Genomic DNA, 17346 nt, shown 5'->3' on the forward strand with positions numbered 1-17346 from the left:
AGACTCTCTCTGATGGCTCCAGTAAGGACTGCCCGGCTTGGCTGATAAGAGGTGTCGGCTCAGGTGGGCACTCAGTGCCACTTAACCCTCCTCAGTTTTTGAGAGGCATATTCTTAGTCTACTTTGCTTTCAGGAAACTTTTTCCCCCCCTTTTAGGTGGTGTTAATGGCAAAAATCTTGGTCCAATAAATGAATGGTGGATTGCTGGCTTTGATGGAGGTGAAAAGGCTCTCCTTGGCTTTAGCACCTGTAAGTATGTGACCAATCATGGACCTTTCTGGGAGCTGAAAGGGGCCTTCGCTCCTGTCTTTCATAGGGCTTGGTTGGGCTCTGGGAAGTGTCAGGCTCTGGGAGGTGTCAGGCTCATGTGACCATGTGGAAAGCATGTCAGGTTTGAATGGAATGGGCTCTTTTTTTTTTTTTTTTTTAAGATTTATCATTTATTTATTTTATTTATTTTTGGCTGCATCGGGTCTTTGCTGAGGCATGCGGGCTCTTTGTTGTGATGCGCGGGCTTCTGTCTAGCTGTGGTGTGCGGGTTTTTTCTTCTTCAGTTGTGGCATGCGGGCTCCAGGGCACGTGGGCACTGTAGTTGTGGCGTGGGTTCCAGAGCCCGTGGGCTCTGTAGTTTGCGGCATGTGGGCTCTAGTTGAGGCGCGTGAGCTCAGTAGTTGTGGCATGTGGGCTTAGTTGCTCTGTGCCGTGTAGGATCTTCGTTCCCTGACCAGGGATGGAACCCGCATCCCCTCCATTGTAAGGCGGATTCTTAACCACTGCACCACCAGGGAAGTCCCTGGAATGGCCTCTTATATTAGCTGCAACTGGCCCTGGAACTGACCCTCCGGTGTAAAAGCAGGTCATGTTCTTGCGGCTGAAACCCAAACTGAATTCCAAAAACCAGAATCGAGCCAAAGGAAAGCCACTTGGCCAGTCTCCGTCCTCTGGCTGGCTCAGACAGGCCCCTTCCGAATGAGCTAACTCTGGACTGTACTTCATGTTTTTTGACATTTGGGTACAGAATGACTCTTAGCCTGTTCTGTAAGCCTCATAGCCTCATCCCTGCCCTTTGGCCACTGTAGCTGCCATCAGGTTCAAACTGCTCTCTTAAACATCCATTGACTGCAGCATTTGCCGAATACATTTTGATGGATCCCAGCCCAGAGTATGCACCACTGTTCAGTGTGATGCAAGAGAAGATCTACATAAGTAAGATAGTAGTTGAGTTCCTGCAGAACAACCCTGACTCAACATACGAAGACCTGATCAATAAGATTGAGGTAAGAGGTTTAGGTTATTCACAATATGGGATTCACACCTATTTATATGAGATGTGCTAGAAAACATGTTCAGAGTCAGCAGAGATTGTTTGTTTGATTTAAATTAGTTTTGCTTAAGCCTAAGGGAAACCTGATTTTTTTTTTTTTCCTGAAAGACCACTGTTCCTCCTTCTATGCTCAACCTGAATCGATTCACAGAGGATTCTCTCCTTCGACACGCCCAGTTTGTGGTGGAACAAGTAGAGAGTTATGATCGGGCTGGGGACAGTGACGAGCAGCCCATCTTCCTGACCCCCTGCATGAGAGACCTGATCAAGTTGGCCGGGGTCACCTTGGGAAAAAGGTAAGGATGCAGCAGGAATGAGACTGAAGACGTGAGACAGAAGGCAGAGCATCCTTTGCGCTCTTCCCAGCCCGCTAACACCATGGAAACTCTCTCCCAGGCGAGCTGAAAGGCGGCAGACCATCCGGCATCCCGCCAAGGAGAAGGACAGAGGCCCCACCAAAGCCACCACTACGAAGCTGGTCTACCAGATCTTTGACACTTTCTTTGCGGAGCAAATTGAAAAGGATGACAAAGAAGACAAGGAGAACGCCTTTAAACGCCGGCGGTGTGGCGTCTGTGAGGTAACCTTGCCTGCTCCCCTTGTAATCTCTGAGGAACTCACTTCTTTCTCTTTCTGGCTTGAGATGCTCACTCCTCAAATGTGACCCCTAAAACAGAAGCTAGAAGAAAGAGTTAGTGATCTGGGGGGACTTGCATGTCTTCTGGGACAGCTGTCAAAAGAGGCATGCTCGGGCACTTTGCCGTCAGCGCCACTGTTGTTGCAGAGGAGCCTGGCCTTCTGGGTGCCTTTGCTCTGGCTGCGTCCCATTGTGTCCTCAGGCCCTGGTGTAAGGGCAGAGGGGGTGACTACCCCACAGAGGCGCTGCTTCCTCCAAGTAGGGACATCCACCCAGGAGCCTGCCTTGTCTCATGGCATCAGTTCCCTGGGAAAGTGGGGACTTTGTCCAGCTTAGCTTTGAGGCCTGAAAAGACCTCTCTTACTGAATTTTTTAATATATATTTACTTCACTCTAGAGGAATTAATCCCCCTAATTCTCTGACCCAGGGATCGGGTCTGTTGGGTAGGCCATAAAGTTCGTTTGGGTTTTTCCATCTGATCTTTCGGAAAATCCCGAACGAACTTTTTGGCCAACCCAGTATTTTGGTATCTGTTTGACTTAATTTGGATGAAGACTTAAACACAAAAATACAGCAGCTGCCTTCAGAACTGCCCTGCATTCACACTGGCCACTGACTTCAGAGCGTCTCCTTTGTCTTCAGTGGCTGCCCTTAAATAGGAGTTTGCATGTCCTCGCCGTTCTTGTTGTGGTTTGACTTTATTTCATCTAGCGCATATGTATCCAAGCTTTAAAAAAAATTTTTAGGAAAGTATACGTACACTGGAACCTTTCACAGCTGTTATGTGTGTTTGTTTCTTTTTCAAATTGTATTCATGCATATTTTTAATTGAATTCTCACAGTACCCCAGTAGGTGAGTCAGATATCTCCCAGAGACAGTGTTAACATGACGTATTCAAAGACATCCAGAAGCCAGGAGTAGAAGTGAGCTGGAACACTCCTTACCGTGGTGCCCCCAATTCCGTGACTAATCTGTGTCTGACACGTGACCTTCAGTATCTCCGCGGGAGCTGTTTGGAGGTCACACTAGTTAACACTTTATTCCATAATATTTCATTGTGACTCTTCCAGCTTATCCCTCAGTGATGGGCAACTTGATATTCTAACGAGGCTTCCTGTGACTCTTCTCTACTTAGAAGCAGAATTGCTGGGGTGTAGGTCATGTACTTAACTTTGATCTAGAACAGTGTTCTCCAGAGTGGGGTCACCAAATTATCCTTTGAGCAGTGCGAGTTCTCGTTTCCCCACACCTGTCCCAGCACCATGTGTCAGGCTTAACCTATGCAAACCTCGTATCTTGTTCCTAACTCTTACTTCCCTTACTTCTAATGAGGTTAAATTTACAGTTTTTAAATTCACCAAAAACTGGTTACCAGCTATTAGTAATGACTGTTTGATTACTTTTTAAATGTGTTTTAGATTTGTCAACAGCCTGAGTGTGGAAAGTGTAAAGCCTGTAAGGATATGGTTAAATTTGGTGGCAGCGGAAGGAGCAAACAGGCTTGCCAAAAGAGGAGGTGGGTTTGGCCAACGCTTGTTCTTGAAATGGAGGGAAATGCCAGCTGATGGCAAATAGGCTTTGTGTGGGAGCTGGGTTGACAGGTACAGAGCAGGCAGGGTCCCTTTGTCTAGCACTGTCACCAGGCCTGTCCCTGTTCTCTAAGTAAAACACCTTCAGTTGGTTTTACTTTTTTTTTTTTTTTCTGCCTGCGCCGAGAGGCTTGTGGGATCTTAGTTCCCCGACCAGGGATTGAACCCGGGCCCCAGCAGTGAGAGCGCAGAGTCCTAACCAGTGGTTTTACTTTTAAAGAGGACCTTGCTTATAGTAACCGACTCTGTAGGTGTCCCAACATGGCCATGAAGGAGGCAGATGACGACGAAGAAGTGGATGACAATATTCCAGAGATGCCGTCACCCAAAAAGATGCACCAGGGGAAGAAAAAGAAGCAGAACAAGGATCGGATCTTTTGGGTTGGAGAAGCTGTCAAGGTAATCCAGGAGCAGGCTCTCAGTCGTTTTAGCGCTGCCCTTCTGAGAAGCCGGTTGCCTCGTGGTCTCTCGCTGCCAGACGTCTTAAGCAGCCTGAGTCCTGCAGCTGAGAAACATGCCCGTTTGTCCCTGCCCATCTGTCCCGTGAGCGGAGCAGAGCTGACTGAGAGGCCGAGGCCTGTGGTCAAGCACCTGAAATGCATTTTTTTGCTTGTACGCCCAAGGACTCAGTTTTCCTCACACTCCAAAATGGGCTTTTTAAAACTATATGTATTTATTTATTTAATTTATTTATTTTCGGCTGCGTTGGGTCTTCGTTTCTGTGTGCGGGCTTTCTCTAGTTGCAGCGAGCGGGGGCTGCTCTTCGTTGTGGTACACAGGCTTCTCATTGTGGTGGCTTCTCTTTGTTGCGGAGCACGGGCTATAGGCGCATGGGCTCCAGTACAGGCTCAGTAGTCGTGGCTCTCGGGCTCTAGAGCACGGACTCAGTAGTCGTGGTGCACGGGCTTAGTTGCTCCACGGCATGTGGGATCTTCCCGGACCAGGGCTCGAACCCATGTCCCTTGCGTTGGCAGGAGGATTCTTAACCACCATGCCACCAGGGAAGTCCCCAAAATGGGCATTTGATACAGTTCTTGGGGTGTCAGTTTCCCCTTCCAAGCTTGTTTTGAAGAGAGCCTTCACAGTCCTCTCTGGCCTAGGAGTAGGTGTTTGGGGGCACTAGCAGACCGTCTCCCGGGGGTTCTGTGGTTACCTGCCTGTCTAAGGGTCAAATCCTTTACCAAAGCTGGAGAGTGAATGTCATCTCAGTGTTGTTCTCTCGATGTCCATAAGCCAAAGATGGTCAGTTCCCTCAACAAGCGTGAGGCCTACCCTGCTGGATGCTGCTCTAGGCCTAGGCATAACTAAGCCCCTGCCTGTGACACATGTACTGTCAGGAGGGCAGGGGGCAGGAAGGGTGCTGGGGCCACAGAGGCTTCTTGGTGGGGCAACATCTGAGCTGAGACCAAAAGGTTGGAGAGTAGCCAGTGCATGAAGGTCTGGGGAGGAACCAGAGCACAGGCCCTGAGGTGGGACCAGCTTTCCTTGTGGGAGAGAAAGAAGGAGGTCCGTGTGGCTAAGGGAGGTGTGGGGAGTGGGGTATGGTGCTATTACAATTGAATGCTAGAATCCCATTTGCTGCTGACACAAGAGGGCAGAGGTGGTGACAGAGGGATGTGAGCGGCCTTTGCTGCAGGCTTCCAGCCAAAGAAGTTGGGTGTTCTCTATAGTAGCCAGGCTGGTAGAGCTCACGGCTTCTTGGAGAAATTGTTACGAGTGATACTTTCCTATAAAGTAACAGGAACTCGCAGGTCAAGCCTAGCACGGACCTTCAAACCCATCCTCACCTGAAATTAAGCTCTTGTTTTCAGACCGATGGGAAGAAGAGTTACTATAAGAAGGTATGCATCGACTCGGAAACCCTGGAAGTGGGGGACTGTGTTTCTGTTATTCCAGATGATTCTTCAAAACCACTGTATTTAGCAAGGTTTGTGTCCTTCCCTCTGCTTGACTTCAGCCCACACTTTCTGTTGAGTAAGTAGGAGGTGCCTATTTTGTAAGAATAGCAGCAGCTCTTTGCCCTATACTAAAACCAAAAAACACATGTCCCCCAAGGAGACTCGGTCCAGATCTGCCGGTCAAGTTAGAACTTCCTTCCTGCCCCCTCTTCCGGCTCCAGGGTCACGGCGCTGTGGGAGGACAGCAGCAACGGGCAGATGTTTCATGCCCACTGGTTCTGTGCTGGGACGGACACGGTCCTCGGGGCCACGTCGGACCCCCTGGAGCTGTTCCTGGTAGACGAATGTGAGGACATGCAGCTTTCATACATTCACAGCAAAGTGCAGGTCGTCTATAAAGCCCCGTCGGAAAACTGGGCCTTGGAGGTGAGTGCCTGGCGCCCCTCGTGTGCCCCTCCTCAATGCGTGGGGTCATCATGGCTGACGGCAGTCTCGTCCCTAGGGAGGCGTGGACCCTGAGGCCCTGATGTCGGAGGATGACGGAAAGACCTATTTCTACCAACTTTGGTATGACCAAGACTACGCAAGATTTGAGTCCCCTCCAAAAACTCAGCCAATGGAGGACAACAAGTACAAGTGAGTGCCGCGAGTGCGCTCCTGGGCCGCCCTGGTGGTGCTCGGGGACGCCATGCGTCTGCATGAAGCCCTCGAGCTTTTCCCGTGCTTCTCTCTGCTGGGTTTGCTTTCCCCACGTCTTCTGATCGTCTTCCTCACCAACCAAAGAGCAGCCTGACTTGGTTGCAGTGGCTGTAAGTGTGTGGACAGCCTGGTGGGGAGTGACCCTCATGAGAGGCTGTCCCATCCAGGAACAGGATGTGTCTTTCTGGGTTCCTCAGTGTCTGTACCACAGATCTTGTGTCTTTTCTCATAAGTGAGATCTTTGATTCCATTTTATTGGAACTGGTGGGGGAATGCTTTTAGGGAGGCTTTTGCTTCTCATAAAGTGTCCAGTGCCCCACGTCTTCCTTTCTAACCTTGGTATCTCACTTGTTTTAACTGAAAGTGGCAGCCGGCACCTCCAGAGCGAGTGGTGTGTGACGACAGCAAGGCTGACAGGGCCGAGGCTCGGAGGGCTCGCTGCGATGCCTCTGGTGTTTCTCCAGTCAGCCTGGAGCTGCCTTTTGGCTTGATCTGTTTTTAAGGCAATCTCTAATTCTCCTTTTAAGGGTTTATTAATCAGAAATAATGTTGAATTTTACCAAGTACCTCTTCAGCCTTTAGAGATAATAGCGTGAACCTCCTCTGACGTTTTGAGTTCCTGTCTTTACCACTGTCTGCATTATCGCTCGTGGTGGATTCTTGACCATATTCTAGATCGTTTGTTAATGTCTTAGGAGCGACTACTCAAAAGTGCGGTTGGCTTGTCATTTTCCTATTGTGTGTATCTCTGGGCTTTGGTCCCAAATAAGTGCTTTCAAAGTGTGAACATAAAAGTGCAGGAAAGCCAGTTCCTCCTAACATCTGTAAATCCTTCCTCTTGGTCACCAGAGTCTGGATTAAGCCAGTGGCAGCTGCTTGTAGTCACTACCAGCCACTTAAGGGCCTCTGGTTTCTGTCCTTCACTCCTTCAGGTTCTGTGCAAGCTGTGCACGTCTGGCTGAAATGAGGCAGAAGGAAATTCCCAGGGTCATGGAGCAGCTCGAGGACCTGGATGGCCGGGTCCTCTACAGCTTAGCCACCAAGAACGGCATCCAGTATCGAGTGGGCGATGGCGTGTACCTCCCCCCCGAGGCCTTCACCTTCAAGTGAGTGCCCCTTGCTGCAGTCAGGGCCAGGAGCTCTGGGCCAGTACACAGCTGGCTCCACAATGTCCCCCACCCCGCAGCCCAGTACCTGCTGCTGCCGAGCTGTCACAGTGTCATCTGCGGTGAGCAGACATTATCCAGCCTTCCAGTGCAGAGCGACTATAATTCTGTGGCAGTGAAGCTGTCTGTGAAAGAAGTCAGACAGAGAGCCCGCTGGCTAAGGGAGAGCATTAGGGTCAGTGGCGTGTTCCTGCCCAGCTGGTCATGGCAGAGACCCCCTCCCAGTTCCCATCTATCAGGTGGGGAGAGGAGTGCCTTGCCTGCCAGGCCCCTAAGGAATAAGTGAGTTAAAAGAAAATGGCTTATTAGCACAGCGCCTGGCCTAAAGTAAAGGCTGACTGTGAGTTACTTCTTGGTAAATGGGAATTGCATCAAAAGACTTCCGGGACTTCCCTGGTGGCGCACTGATTAAGAATCCACCTGCCAATATAGGGGACACGGGTTCGATCCCTGGTCCGGGAAGATCCCACATGCCGCAGAGCAACCAAGCCCGCATGCCACAACTACTGAGCCTGCGCTCTAGAGCCTGTGCTCCGCAACAAGAGAAGCCACCACAATGAGAAGCCCGTGCACCGCGACGAAGAGTAGCCCCCGCTTGCCGCAACTAGAGAAAGCCCACACAGCAACGAAGACCCAACGCAGCCAAAAATAAATAAAATTTTAAAAAAAGAGAGACTTCCACATCAGAGGATTGACGCTCTTCAGGGAAAAATCAAAGCCACAGATATTGTCCACACTTGATCCATTCCTTGTTCGTTCTAAGAACTAGTGCGTGGTTGGATTTACAACCACCATTTTCTGAGCTTAGTCAGCTCAGTTTCCCGACTTGCAATTCCATTTTCCTCGAGTCCTAATTGGAACCCAGTCCCCAACCTCCATTCAGTCACCGTACATTACAAAACATCGGTCCTTCCAGGCCCGCACAGTGAGTGTGCATCACGCCCTTTAGCTCCAGTTTTTGGCCTCGAAGGGGAGGACTCCCTGTAGTGCTGTCTACCAGATGCTCCTGGCACAGCTGAAGTGAGAGCACAGGTGTTCAGAGACACCTTTGGAGCCCGTCAGACTTCAGGGGGTCTGATGGGAAGGCACAGCAGCTGCCTTCCTGAACTGCAGTCTTCAGAGTATGCAGCCCTGCAGTCTTGGCAGCTTGGCATCTGATTTGCTGGCCTGAGTTAGCCAGCACGTGGTCAGGCCAAATTCAGCTTGCCCAGACCACGAGTCTTCTCCCCATGCCTCTCCCGCATTGCCTCTGGGTCAGTGCCTCAGTCAGAGTGTAGGCTATGCCATGGTAACAACTCTAAAATCACAGAAGTTTACTTCTTGCCTGTACTGTGTGGCCATTGTGGTTCAGGGGACTCGGACTGTTGTGTCACTCAGGGCCCTGGGCTGACGGAGCCCTGCCTTCTCAGGAGTCGGCAGTCAAGAGGCGAGGGGAAGCACACTGGAGGCTCTCCTGGCGCTCAGAGCTCCCGCTCCAAGTGCTTGTGCGTCCCTGCTGCGCACACCTGTAGAGCTGAAGGAGCCACACGCCTGTCCTGAGGCTGAGAGCGGGGGGAACCTGAACAGCCTTAGCAACTATCCCCAGAGCACAGATGGAGAGTACCCATTTTAAAGTGTGGGTGAGATTTAGTCTCTAAATCTGGTCTAAGGGTACTTAGCTGCATTAGTTTAAGGTGTTTGAATTTAAGTGGTTATTGTCACTGATCAGTCATGCTGAGACTGCTTTTTAAGGCTTCATGTTCAGTCACTCATAACAGTTGCTTCTCTGCAGCATTAAGCTGTCCAGTCCTGTGAAACGCCCACGGAAGGAGCCTGTGGATGAAGCTCTGTATCCAGAACACTACCGGAAATACTCTGACTACATCAAAGGCAGCAACCTAGATGCCCCTGAGCCGTACCGTATTGGCCGCATCAAAGAGATCTTCTGCAGCAAGAAGAGCAACGGCAGGCCCAACGAGACGGATATCAAGATCAGAGTCAACAAGTTTTACAGGTCGGTGAAGCCTCTGCCCTTCAAGGGGGCTCTGCCTGAGGCGGGGTGGTAACCGCACACACACAGTGGTGGTCTAAGAGTTGGGTGGAGGCATCTGTTCTTCCAAGTGTTTCTGATTACCTGGAGGGTACCGGAGATGACTACAGCTACATATCACAGCCCTCGCTTTCTCTCTTGAAGCTGCAGAGCTTTGTCCAAAAGAAATCCGTGAGCAGAAGTCCAGAGTGTGACAAAGACAGGCGTGGAATGTCCTGGGCTTTGCCTGAGGCGCCCTCAGAACCCTGAGTTCTGTCGCGTGTTCTGTCTCAGAACACTGTCCGTGTTCCGCCCCCCTCCCCATTCCGCATCCCCCTGTTCTTCTCAGGCCCTCTTCCCTGCTCTGGGGTTTCTCTCTGTCCAATGTCTTGGCTTCACTCAGTCTTTTTCTGGGATCCTAATAATGGTTAGGAGATAACCTGAAACTAATCCACACAGAGAGGTCTAAAGTTGCTCCATGTCTTAGCTAATGTACATGGAAGAGTTTTTGAGGTCTTTGCAATAATCAGTTGAGTAATGAGAAAGAACAAGGAATCTGGCTGCTATAGGCGAATGAAGGCAGCTCTAGACATGCTTTCTAACAGGAGACCAGCAGCTGGTCTTAACACAGGACAAGTCTTTTGGGGCTACACTGGGGGCATAAAGAGCAAGCAAACCATTAGTTGAGTTCATGGCAAGGAACCCCACTTAGTCTGTGGTTAGTGCCAACTAAGGGGGTCAGTAATCAAGGTGACTTGCTGGGGGTGGGGAATGGTCTTTACCCACCGATCATCTGAGCACTGTCAGGAATGTGCCATTTAATTGCCTGTCAGCTCGAGGCAAAAGAACTAACAAAGACCCTCGCACTCACAGGCCGGAGAACACGCACAAGTCCACCCCGGCGAGTTACCACGCAGACATCAACCTGCTTTATTGGAGTGACGAGGAGGCTGTGGTGGACTTCAAGGCCGTGCAGGGCCGCTGCACCGTGGAGTACGGGGAGGACCTGCCCGAGTGCCTCCAGGACTTCTCCGCTGGTGGCCCCGACCGCTTCTACTTCCTTGAGGTGGGGCCCTGGGCTTACTGGAGGGAGGGCCTTGGGGTCAGACACAGCCCCCGAGAAAGCAGTTTATCCAGAGTACGAATCTGTGACATTCAAGTTGTTCTGGAATTTGACACTTTGGACTTAAAACGAACCAGAATGTCACATTTGAGTGTCCTAAGGCAATAGCAATTTTTGAAGACTGTTGAGTGGCCTCTGCTGGCCTGGCCAGTGCCTGTGAGTTAGGGAAAGGTTCCTCTAGCCCTGGGAGGTGCAGCCCTGCCCCCAGTGCCTTCAGCCAGGGATCCGTGTCCAGGCCGGGGCCATACAGCCGAGCCTGTGGCCTGGTTATTGAGAGTAGAGCCAGCAGTTTGTTGGTTAAGCGAATCACCCTTAAATTGTTTGAGCATGGCTTTTCCGTGACAGGCATGTATCGTTCTAAGATAACCCATGTTTCCCCCAGGTTCCAGTGTGTACAGTCTAACTGTAACACTTGCCTATTTTTAGAATGAGTAGTCCAGGTACTTCAAATAGCAGGAATTTCGGCCATATAAAACGTGTGTATTAGTAGAATTTTCCCCTCATCTCTAATGTAATAAAACTCAAAGCACTTTTTGCTTATGGCCATGTTTAGGGAGAAATTAAGTAGATCTTATCAAATTAACTTAAATCGTATTTGTTAGAGAGGGGACTGGTGTTTCTCTTCCAGACTGTTGTGGTTCTTTCCTTCTCAGGCCTATAATGCCAAGAGCAAAAGCTTTGAAGATCCTCCAAACCATGCCCGTAGCCCTGGAAATAAAGGGAAAGGGAAGGGAAAAGGTATGTCGTTACTCCACGGGCTTCTTTTCAAGTCCGTCTCCCGTAACTCGATTCTCGTGAATCAGTCAGTATAAAAGAGCAGCCTCCGACGTTACCTCGCTCTGCTGCCGCCAACTCAAAACGAGGCCGTCTCTGAATCACCAGGGTGTTTGAAGAGAGCACGCTAGGGCCCTGATCTGACTTGGGGCCTGTCTCCCGCAGGGAAAAGCAGGACAAAGTCGCAAAGCTCTGAGCCGAGCGAACTGGAGACGGAAATCAAGCTGCCGAAGCTGCGGACCCTGGATGTGTTTTCTGGCTGTGGGGGTTTGTCGGAAGGGTTCCACCAAGCAGGTAGGCTCCGGGTTTCTCTCCACACAGCTGCAAAAACCGGACCGGGCGTGTTCTGCCTGGAAGACCTTTCTGGCTCTGGTCACAGTTCTGGCTAAAGAGTCTCACGCTACAGGGGGTTCGCAGCTCATCTTTGTCCTTGTGTCCCCCAGGCATCTCGGAAACGCTGTGGGCCATCGAGATGTGGGACCCCGCGGCCCAGGCGTTCCGGCTGAACAATCCCGGGTCCACGGTGTTCACAGAGGACTGCAACGTCCTGCTGAAGCTGGTCATGGCCGGGGAGGTGACCAACTCCCGCGGCCAGAAGCTGCCGCAGAAGGGAGACGTGGAGATGCTGTGTGGCGGGCCTCCTTGCCAAGGCTTTAGCGGCATGAACCGCTTCAACTCTCGAACCTACTCTAAGTTCAAGAACTCCCTGGTGGTCTCCTTCCTCAGGTAAACAGGCTAGAATTCCCTCTGCGTTCGGTGCTGCCCAGGGTGACTAGACGGCCGGTCCCGGGGCTGCGCCGCAGGCGTGCCAGGGCCGAGCAGTAACTGCTTTAGCCTTCGCACCTGCTGAAGGCGGTGTGCTGAGTGAGACGCCGGTCTTTGCCTTCAGGAAGTTCACGGCTGCCCCTCCGCTAGGGAGAGACCTTGAGAGTTGGCAGGTGCGTCTTGACAAACGTCAAGCATTTGGGAGTGGCTTCTGGCAGAGTAGGTCTCCTCCTCTCTCGTCTCTCCCGCCTCCACAGCTACTGCGACTACTACCGGCCCAGGTACTTCCTCCTGGAGAATGTCAGGAACTTCGTCTCCTTCAAGCGCTCCATGGTCCTGAAGCTCACGCTCCGCTGCCTGGTCCGCATGGGCTACCAGTGCACCTTCGGCGTGTTGCAGGTGGGCCCCCCGGGCAGGGGCAGACGTGTGTGGCCGGAGAAAGGGCCGAGCAGTCCCTGGACAGCAGCAAGCTGTCTCAAACTGAAAGTAGAGCTCAGAGGGACAGGCCACAGTGCGGCAACCTGCAGTGCGGGCGAGGGTTGGGGAGGTGGCTGCCGGGCCCCCCTCCCATTCAGCTTCCATAGTGTGTCGGCCTCACTGATCAACCTTGCTGGCAGCCGTGTTCTTTCCCTTGTGGCCGTGGGCTGCCAGGCAGGTGGCACGGCTCCCAGTGTCTCCTCTGGCCGCTCTTCTCCCCAAGTGCTCCTTCATGTGCTGTTTAAAGAGCTGGCTGGGATCGCCAGCAGGGTTCACTCCCATCTTCTCCAGGGGCTACCGGCCACCTCCTGGGATCTTTCGTCCTCTTCTCCGGTCCCACCTCCTGTTAGGCATGAGCCCGTGGGTTAACTAGGGGCTCTCGGGTGAGCTCCACACCAGCCAGACGCCCCAGAAAGTCAGGTGCTGCGGACCCCAGCCCTTCGCCCAGCTGCTCGGAGGTGCCCACTGACCATGTGTGTGTCTGGCCCTCTCCCACGCAGGCTGGTCAGTACGGCGTGGCCCAGACGCGGAGGCGGGCCATCATCCTGGCCGCAGCCCCCGGAGAGCAGCTCCCTCTGTTCCCGGAGCCGCTGCACGTGTTCGCGCCCCGGGCCTGCCAGCTGAGTGTCGTAGTCGACGACAAGAAGTTTGTCAGCAACATCACCAGGTAGGAGCACCCCCGGCCAGCCCGCTGTCCTGGCGCTTGTGAGCCTTCCCCGGCGAGGCCTGGTGCGGGTGGACCTCTGTGAAGAGGCCCGAGCCGAGGAGACAGTGTTAGCGAGGGCAGACAGCGCCGCGTCCAGCCTGCCCTGCGAACGCTCTGCCACCTCTGCTCTCGTTCTGACCCCGAGTGCCCTGTGTCCAGGGCAGTGGCCAGAAGCCTGGCCGCAGTCACGGGCAGAGCCCACACTATAGCCTGTCCCCTTTTCCGATGGGGTCTGAGAAGAATGCTGCCCCTGTGACCTCGGGCGGCCCTTTGACCCCGAGCCGTCCTTTGACCCCGAGCGGTCCTTTGACCCCGAGCCGGGTTGCCTTCTCTGGAGAAGACGGTGCCAGCAGTCGGGGGATGGCAGTTGTGACTCACACACATGATAGCTGTGTGTGTCCCCAGAGGTGCCACAACCTGTGCTCTGTTGCAGGTTGAGCTCGGGTCCGTTCCGAACCATCACCGTGCGGGACACGATGTCCGACCTTCCCGAGATTCGGAACGGAGCTTCGGCTCAGGAGATCTCGTACAACGGGGAGCCTCAGTCCTGGTTCCAGAGGCAGCTCCGGGGCTCGCAGTACCAGCCCATCCTCAGGGACCACATCTGTAAGGTAACGTCACCTCCATAAAGCGGGGCCTCCTCCCAGGCGGCCTCCCAGGAACAGCTCTGTGGTTGGAGCCCAGCCAGGGCTTGCGGGGGAAGTGGGGTCTGATCTTGGCCCCCTTCCAGCTCCTTCTGCTCTTGGCCCCTAACCCAAACTCCGCTACGTCAGCCGGCCCCCAGCCTCACATCTCACTGCCTCCTGCTTCTCCTTGCACCCCACCCCCGCCCCAGTACATGGTCCTGGAAAGTATCAATCAGAGCTTATACTCTGCCTAGAATCGGGCTAGAATGGTGTGTCTGGCCATCGTCTCCTATGACTGGTCTTGTTTCTCAGCACCGCTGTTCTCTGGGTATCTCCCAAACGCACCAAACCCCAGCTCTCTCCGCCGCTGGCTCCTCCTGTCCTGCAGGGCTCAGCTCCGACGTCACCTCCTCAGTAGCCCCGCGCTTGCCCGAAGCCATCCCTTCACCCGTTCCCCCATCGTTCACATCCCTGCTCTGGTGTCTTCATGGCATGTGTGTAACCCCCAGGTTGTCGATTGGGGTCACTGCTTGTCTCCCACAGTGGGATACAAGCCCCTTGGGGTCCTGGTCACCGTGGTATGCCCAGTGCCCAGTACTATGGCGCCCAGCCCACTGCATGTGGTCAGGTGCTCCCTGAGCTCAGCGACAGCTGGGCCTGCTGTGCTCTTCCAGGACATGAGCGCGTTGGTGGCTGCTCGCATGCGGCACATCCCTCTAGCCCCGGGCTCAGACTGGCGTGACCTGCCAAACATCGAGGTGCGGCTCTCTGATGGCACTTTGGCCAGGAAGCTGCGGTACAACTACCACGACAAGAAGAACGGCTGCAGCAGTGCCGGGGCTCTCCGCGGGGTCTGCTCCTGCGTGGAAGGTTTGTGCCCTGGCCTCCAGGTGTGGCTTCCTCAAGTTTAGTGTGAAGCCCCAGCCCCCTTAGGCTCTGCAGCGGGGCGGTGGGCTCAGGGTTTCTCAGCAGGAGATGCCGGGGCTGCCGCGCAGGAACCCAGCAGCCCTGGGTGGGGTGCAGACTCGCCAAGCCTGGGTGTCCCTGCTGCGCACGGCTGCTGAGGACAGGGTCCGTGATGAAGCTCTGCCTGGCAAACGGGGACTGTCGGCTGCTGTATCATCCCGTTCCGTCAGCACAGCCCCATCGCAGCCCTCTCTTCCAACAGGCAAAGCCTGTGACCCTGCGGCCAGACAGTTCAACACCCTCATTCCCTGGTGCCTGCCCCACACCGGGAACAGGCACAACCACTGGGCCGGCCTCTACGGACGGCTCGAGTGGGACGGCTTCTTCAGCACGACTGTCACCAACCCCGAGCCCATGGGCAAGCAGGTAGGTCTGAGGGCCACTTGGCCTGGGCGGGGACGGAGGCACGGGCTTCGCGGCTGGGCCGGCCCTCCTCGCCGCCTCCTGCCTCTGCGCCCCGACCCGGGGTGGGCTTCCCGTGGCCCCGTCTCCTTCCCACCCACATCTCACCTCTTGCCCCCAGGGCCGCGTGCTCCACCCAGAGCAGCACCGCGTCGTGAGTGTGCGGGAGTGCGCCCGCTCTCAGGGCTTCCCCGACACCTACCGGCTGTTCGGCAACATCCTGGACAAGCACCGGCAGGTCAGTGGAGCGGAGTCGGCCCGGGTCTCCTCCCCGCTGAGGGGGGGGCGAGCGGCACCGCGCAAGAAGCGGCCCTGGCCGGAGGGAGACCGGGGGGTTGGGGGTCGGTGGGGAGCTTGACTCGCAGTCATTTCCTAGGGGACGCTGAGTCCCCAGAGCTGGGGGCTGACTGGCCTCAGCACTCCCACGAGGGGGTGGTCAGGAAGGAGGGACCCTGTCCCCGGGGCCCAGGGCGCTGCTGGGTCAGGCGGAGTCGCCAAGTGTGTCGGGTGCCGTGGACAGCTGAGGCACATTTCGCCCAAAGGAAAGTTCCAGCGCATTGCAGAGAGCAGACGAAATACCCGGTGGTGAAAATTCACTGTTGCTAAGGGTTGAAACGAACCAATAATTCCTCCTGTTTCTCAGAGTGTTCCGTTTGGCTGTTGATGAAATGTATTTCCAAGGAGTGCAGGCATGTGGCTGAAAAGGCCAGCAGTGCCTGGGGGTTACAGCGAGACCCTCCCATTTCACCCCTCTCACCCCTCTCAGCCATCCTGTGCTCTGGGAGCAGAGCTCTCAGCTAGTAGTGAAACGTAGTAGCTTCCATATCCAGATTCTAAGATTTTCTAAAGCCCTTTAAAGGCCCCCTTCTCTGAGTGGTGCTTGACCTGCTGGTGTTTGGGGCGGGAGGGTGGGCTGGGTGGAGGGTCTGAGTGCCATCCTGAGGGAAGGGCTTTGGAGGCCTGTGTGAGCCTGAGACCGGGGGCCCAGTGCCCGTGTCCGAGTGGAGGCTAGCGCTGACTCCAGCCGTGCCGAACCACGTGTCGCCCTCCTTCCCTCCTGCAGGTGGGTAACGCTGTGCCGCCGCCACTGGCCAAAGCCATCGGCTTGGAGATCAAGCGCTGTATGATGGTCAGAGCGCGAGAGAGCACCTCAGGTATGGTAGGGAGTGGTGGGGACAGAAGCAGGGGTTTGGCTTTAGGCTCTGAGACTGGGGCGAGTCACCCACCCTCCCTGGTGGCCTTGCGTCTCTCAGGGTTGCTCTGAGATGAGTGAGCGTGTGGGTAGGCGCGGAGCACTGGGGCCCGGCACGCAGTGGACGAGTGGTCAGATGTCAGGGTGCTTGGCTCTGTCCTGCTAAGTGAGTCTGGGTCGGCTGCGCCCGCCTCAGACACTAGCCCATAACGCAGGTGGTCTGGAAACCTTTAGGGAGCACCTGAGCAGTGTTCAGTCTCTGAATGCTGGTGCAGAGCTGCTGCAGGTTCTTATGAGGTGGTCCTTTTAGTGTCAACGCCTGGGCATTAACGTAGTTCCTGGTCCACGTACCTGATGTGCTTGCCTATTGCTTCGTGTAACATTACATACGTTCCCTGCAGTGACTCTCCCTTTTATATCTCTTCAGTTAAGATCAAGGAGGAGACTGCTAAGGACTAGTTCTGCCCTCCAATCGCCTTCGTTTCTGGCACCGGAGATCCCCAACGTGCACTGATATTGTTGTATTTTTAACATGTCAATCTGTCAGTTCAGATGTGTTGTACACGGTGTTTGTGGCCTTGGCTGACATGAAGCTCTTTTGTGAGATTTGCTTATCGACTAATTTGACTTAGTGATGAAACTGTGCAGTACTTTGTCCGTTCTGGATTTTAAAAGTTTTTTATTATGCATTATATCAAATTTACCACTGTATGAGTGGAAATTAAGACTTTATGTAGTTTTTATATGTTGTAATATTTCTTCAAATAAATCTCTCCTATAAATCACCCTGGGTGATGACTCCTGATTTGCCAGGGACTTCTGGCCGCCTCTCAGCTGAGGCTGGATGAGAGTGGACTCCTCAGGGTCGCAGGTGACCCCGCGGAGGCCTCGTCTGAAGTTAGACGTCCCACGCCTGTTTGGGGTGGGGGTGGTGGCTCAGTTCTGGCCAATACGATGCAAGTGGAACTTGCTGGTGCGGTTTCCCAGAACGC

General features: G+C 54.0%; 1 protein-coding gene across 5 annotated transcripts in view; it reads left to right on the forward strand.

Moving 5' to 3' along the window:
- The window catches only part of DNMT1 (DNA methyltransferase 1), a 42678-nt gene extending 25539 nt beyond the window's left edge, over positions 1 to 17139 (forward strand). For all 5 annotated transcript variants that reach the window (XM_022557180.3, XM_022557179.3, XM_022557181.3 and 2 more), the window contains 23 exons: positions 157 to 249; positions 1126 to 1277; positions 1433 to 1620; positions 1721 to 1904; positions 3382 to 3479; positions 3804 to 3951; positions 5364 to 5479; positions 5672 to 5876; positions 5953 to 6086; positions 7082 to 7255; positions 9087 to 9308; positions 10197 to 10389; positions 11100 to 11184; positions 11386 to 11514; positions 11664 to 11946; positions 12243 to 12384; positions 12963 to 13129; positions 13602 to 13779; positions 14469 to 14664; positions 14963 to 15126; positions 15284 to 15400; positions 16226 to 16316; positions 16782 to 17139. In XM_022557180.3, coding sequence (XP_022412888.1) covers positions 157 to 249; positions 1126 to 1277; positions 1433 to 1620; positions 1721 to 1904; positions 3382 to 3479; positions 3804 to 3951; positions 5364 to 5479; positions 5672 to 5876; positions 5953 to 6086; positions 7082 to 7255; positions 9087 to 9308; positions 10197 to 10389; positions 11100 to 11184; positions 11386 to 11514; positions 11664 to 11946; positions 12243 to 12384; positions 12963 to 13129; positions 13602 to 13779; positions 14469 to 14664; positions 14963 to 15126; positions 15284 to 15400; positions 16226 to 16316; positions 16782 to 16813 — 3491 coding nt within the window. In that variant the 3' untranslated portion in view covers positions 16814 to 17139. The remainder of the gene's footprint in view (positions 1 to 156; positions 250 to 1125; positions 1278 to 1432; positions 1621 to 1720; positions 1905 to 3381; positions 3480 to 3803; positions 3952 to 5363; positions 5480 to 5671; positions 5877 to 5952; positions 6087 to 7081; positions 7256 to 9086; positions 9309 to 10196; positions 10390 to 11099; positions 11185 to 11385; positions 11515 to 11663; positions 11947 to 12242; positions 12385 to 12962; positions 13130 to 13601; positions 13780 to 14468; positions 14665 to 14962; positions 15127 to 15283; positions 15401 to 16225; positions 16317 to 16781) is intronic.
- Positions 17140 to 17346: the final 207 nt, after the last annotated feature.

The sequence above is a fragment of the Delphinapterus leucas genome, unplaced genomic scaffold, assembly GCF_059928025.1.
Source record: "Delphinapterus leucas isolate spDelLeu-1000000601 "Yukka" unplaced genomic scaffold, BTC_Dleu_Yukka2 spDelLeu_asBTCV2_sq25, whole genome shotgun sequence".
Taxonomy (NCBI): Eukaryota; Metazoa; Chordata; class Mammalia; order Artiodactyla; family Monodontidae; genus Delphinapterus; species Delphinapterus leucas.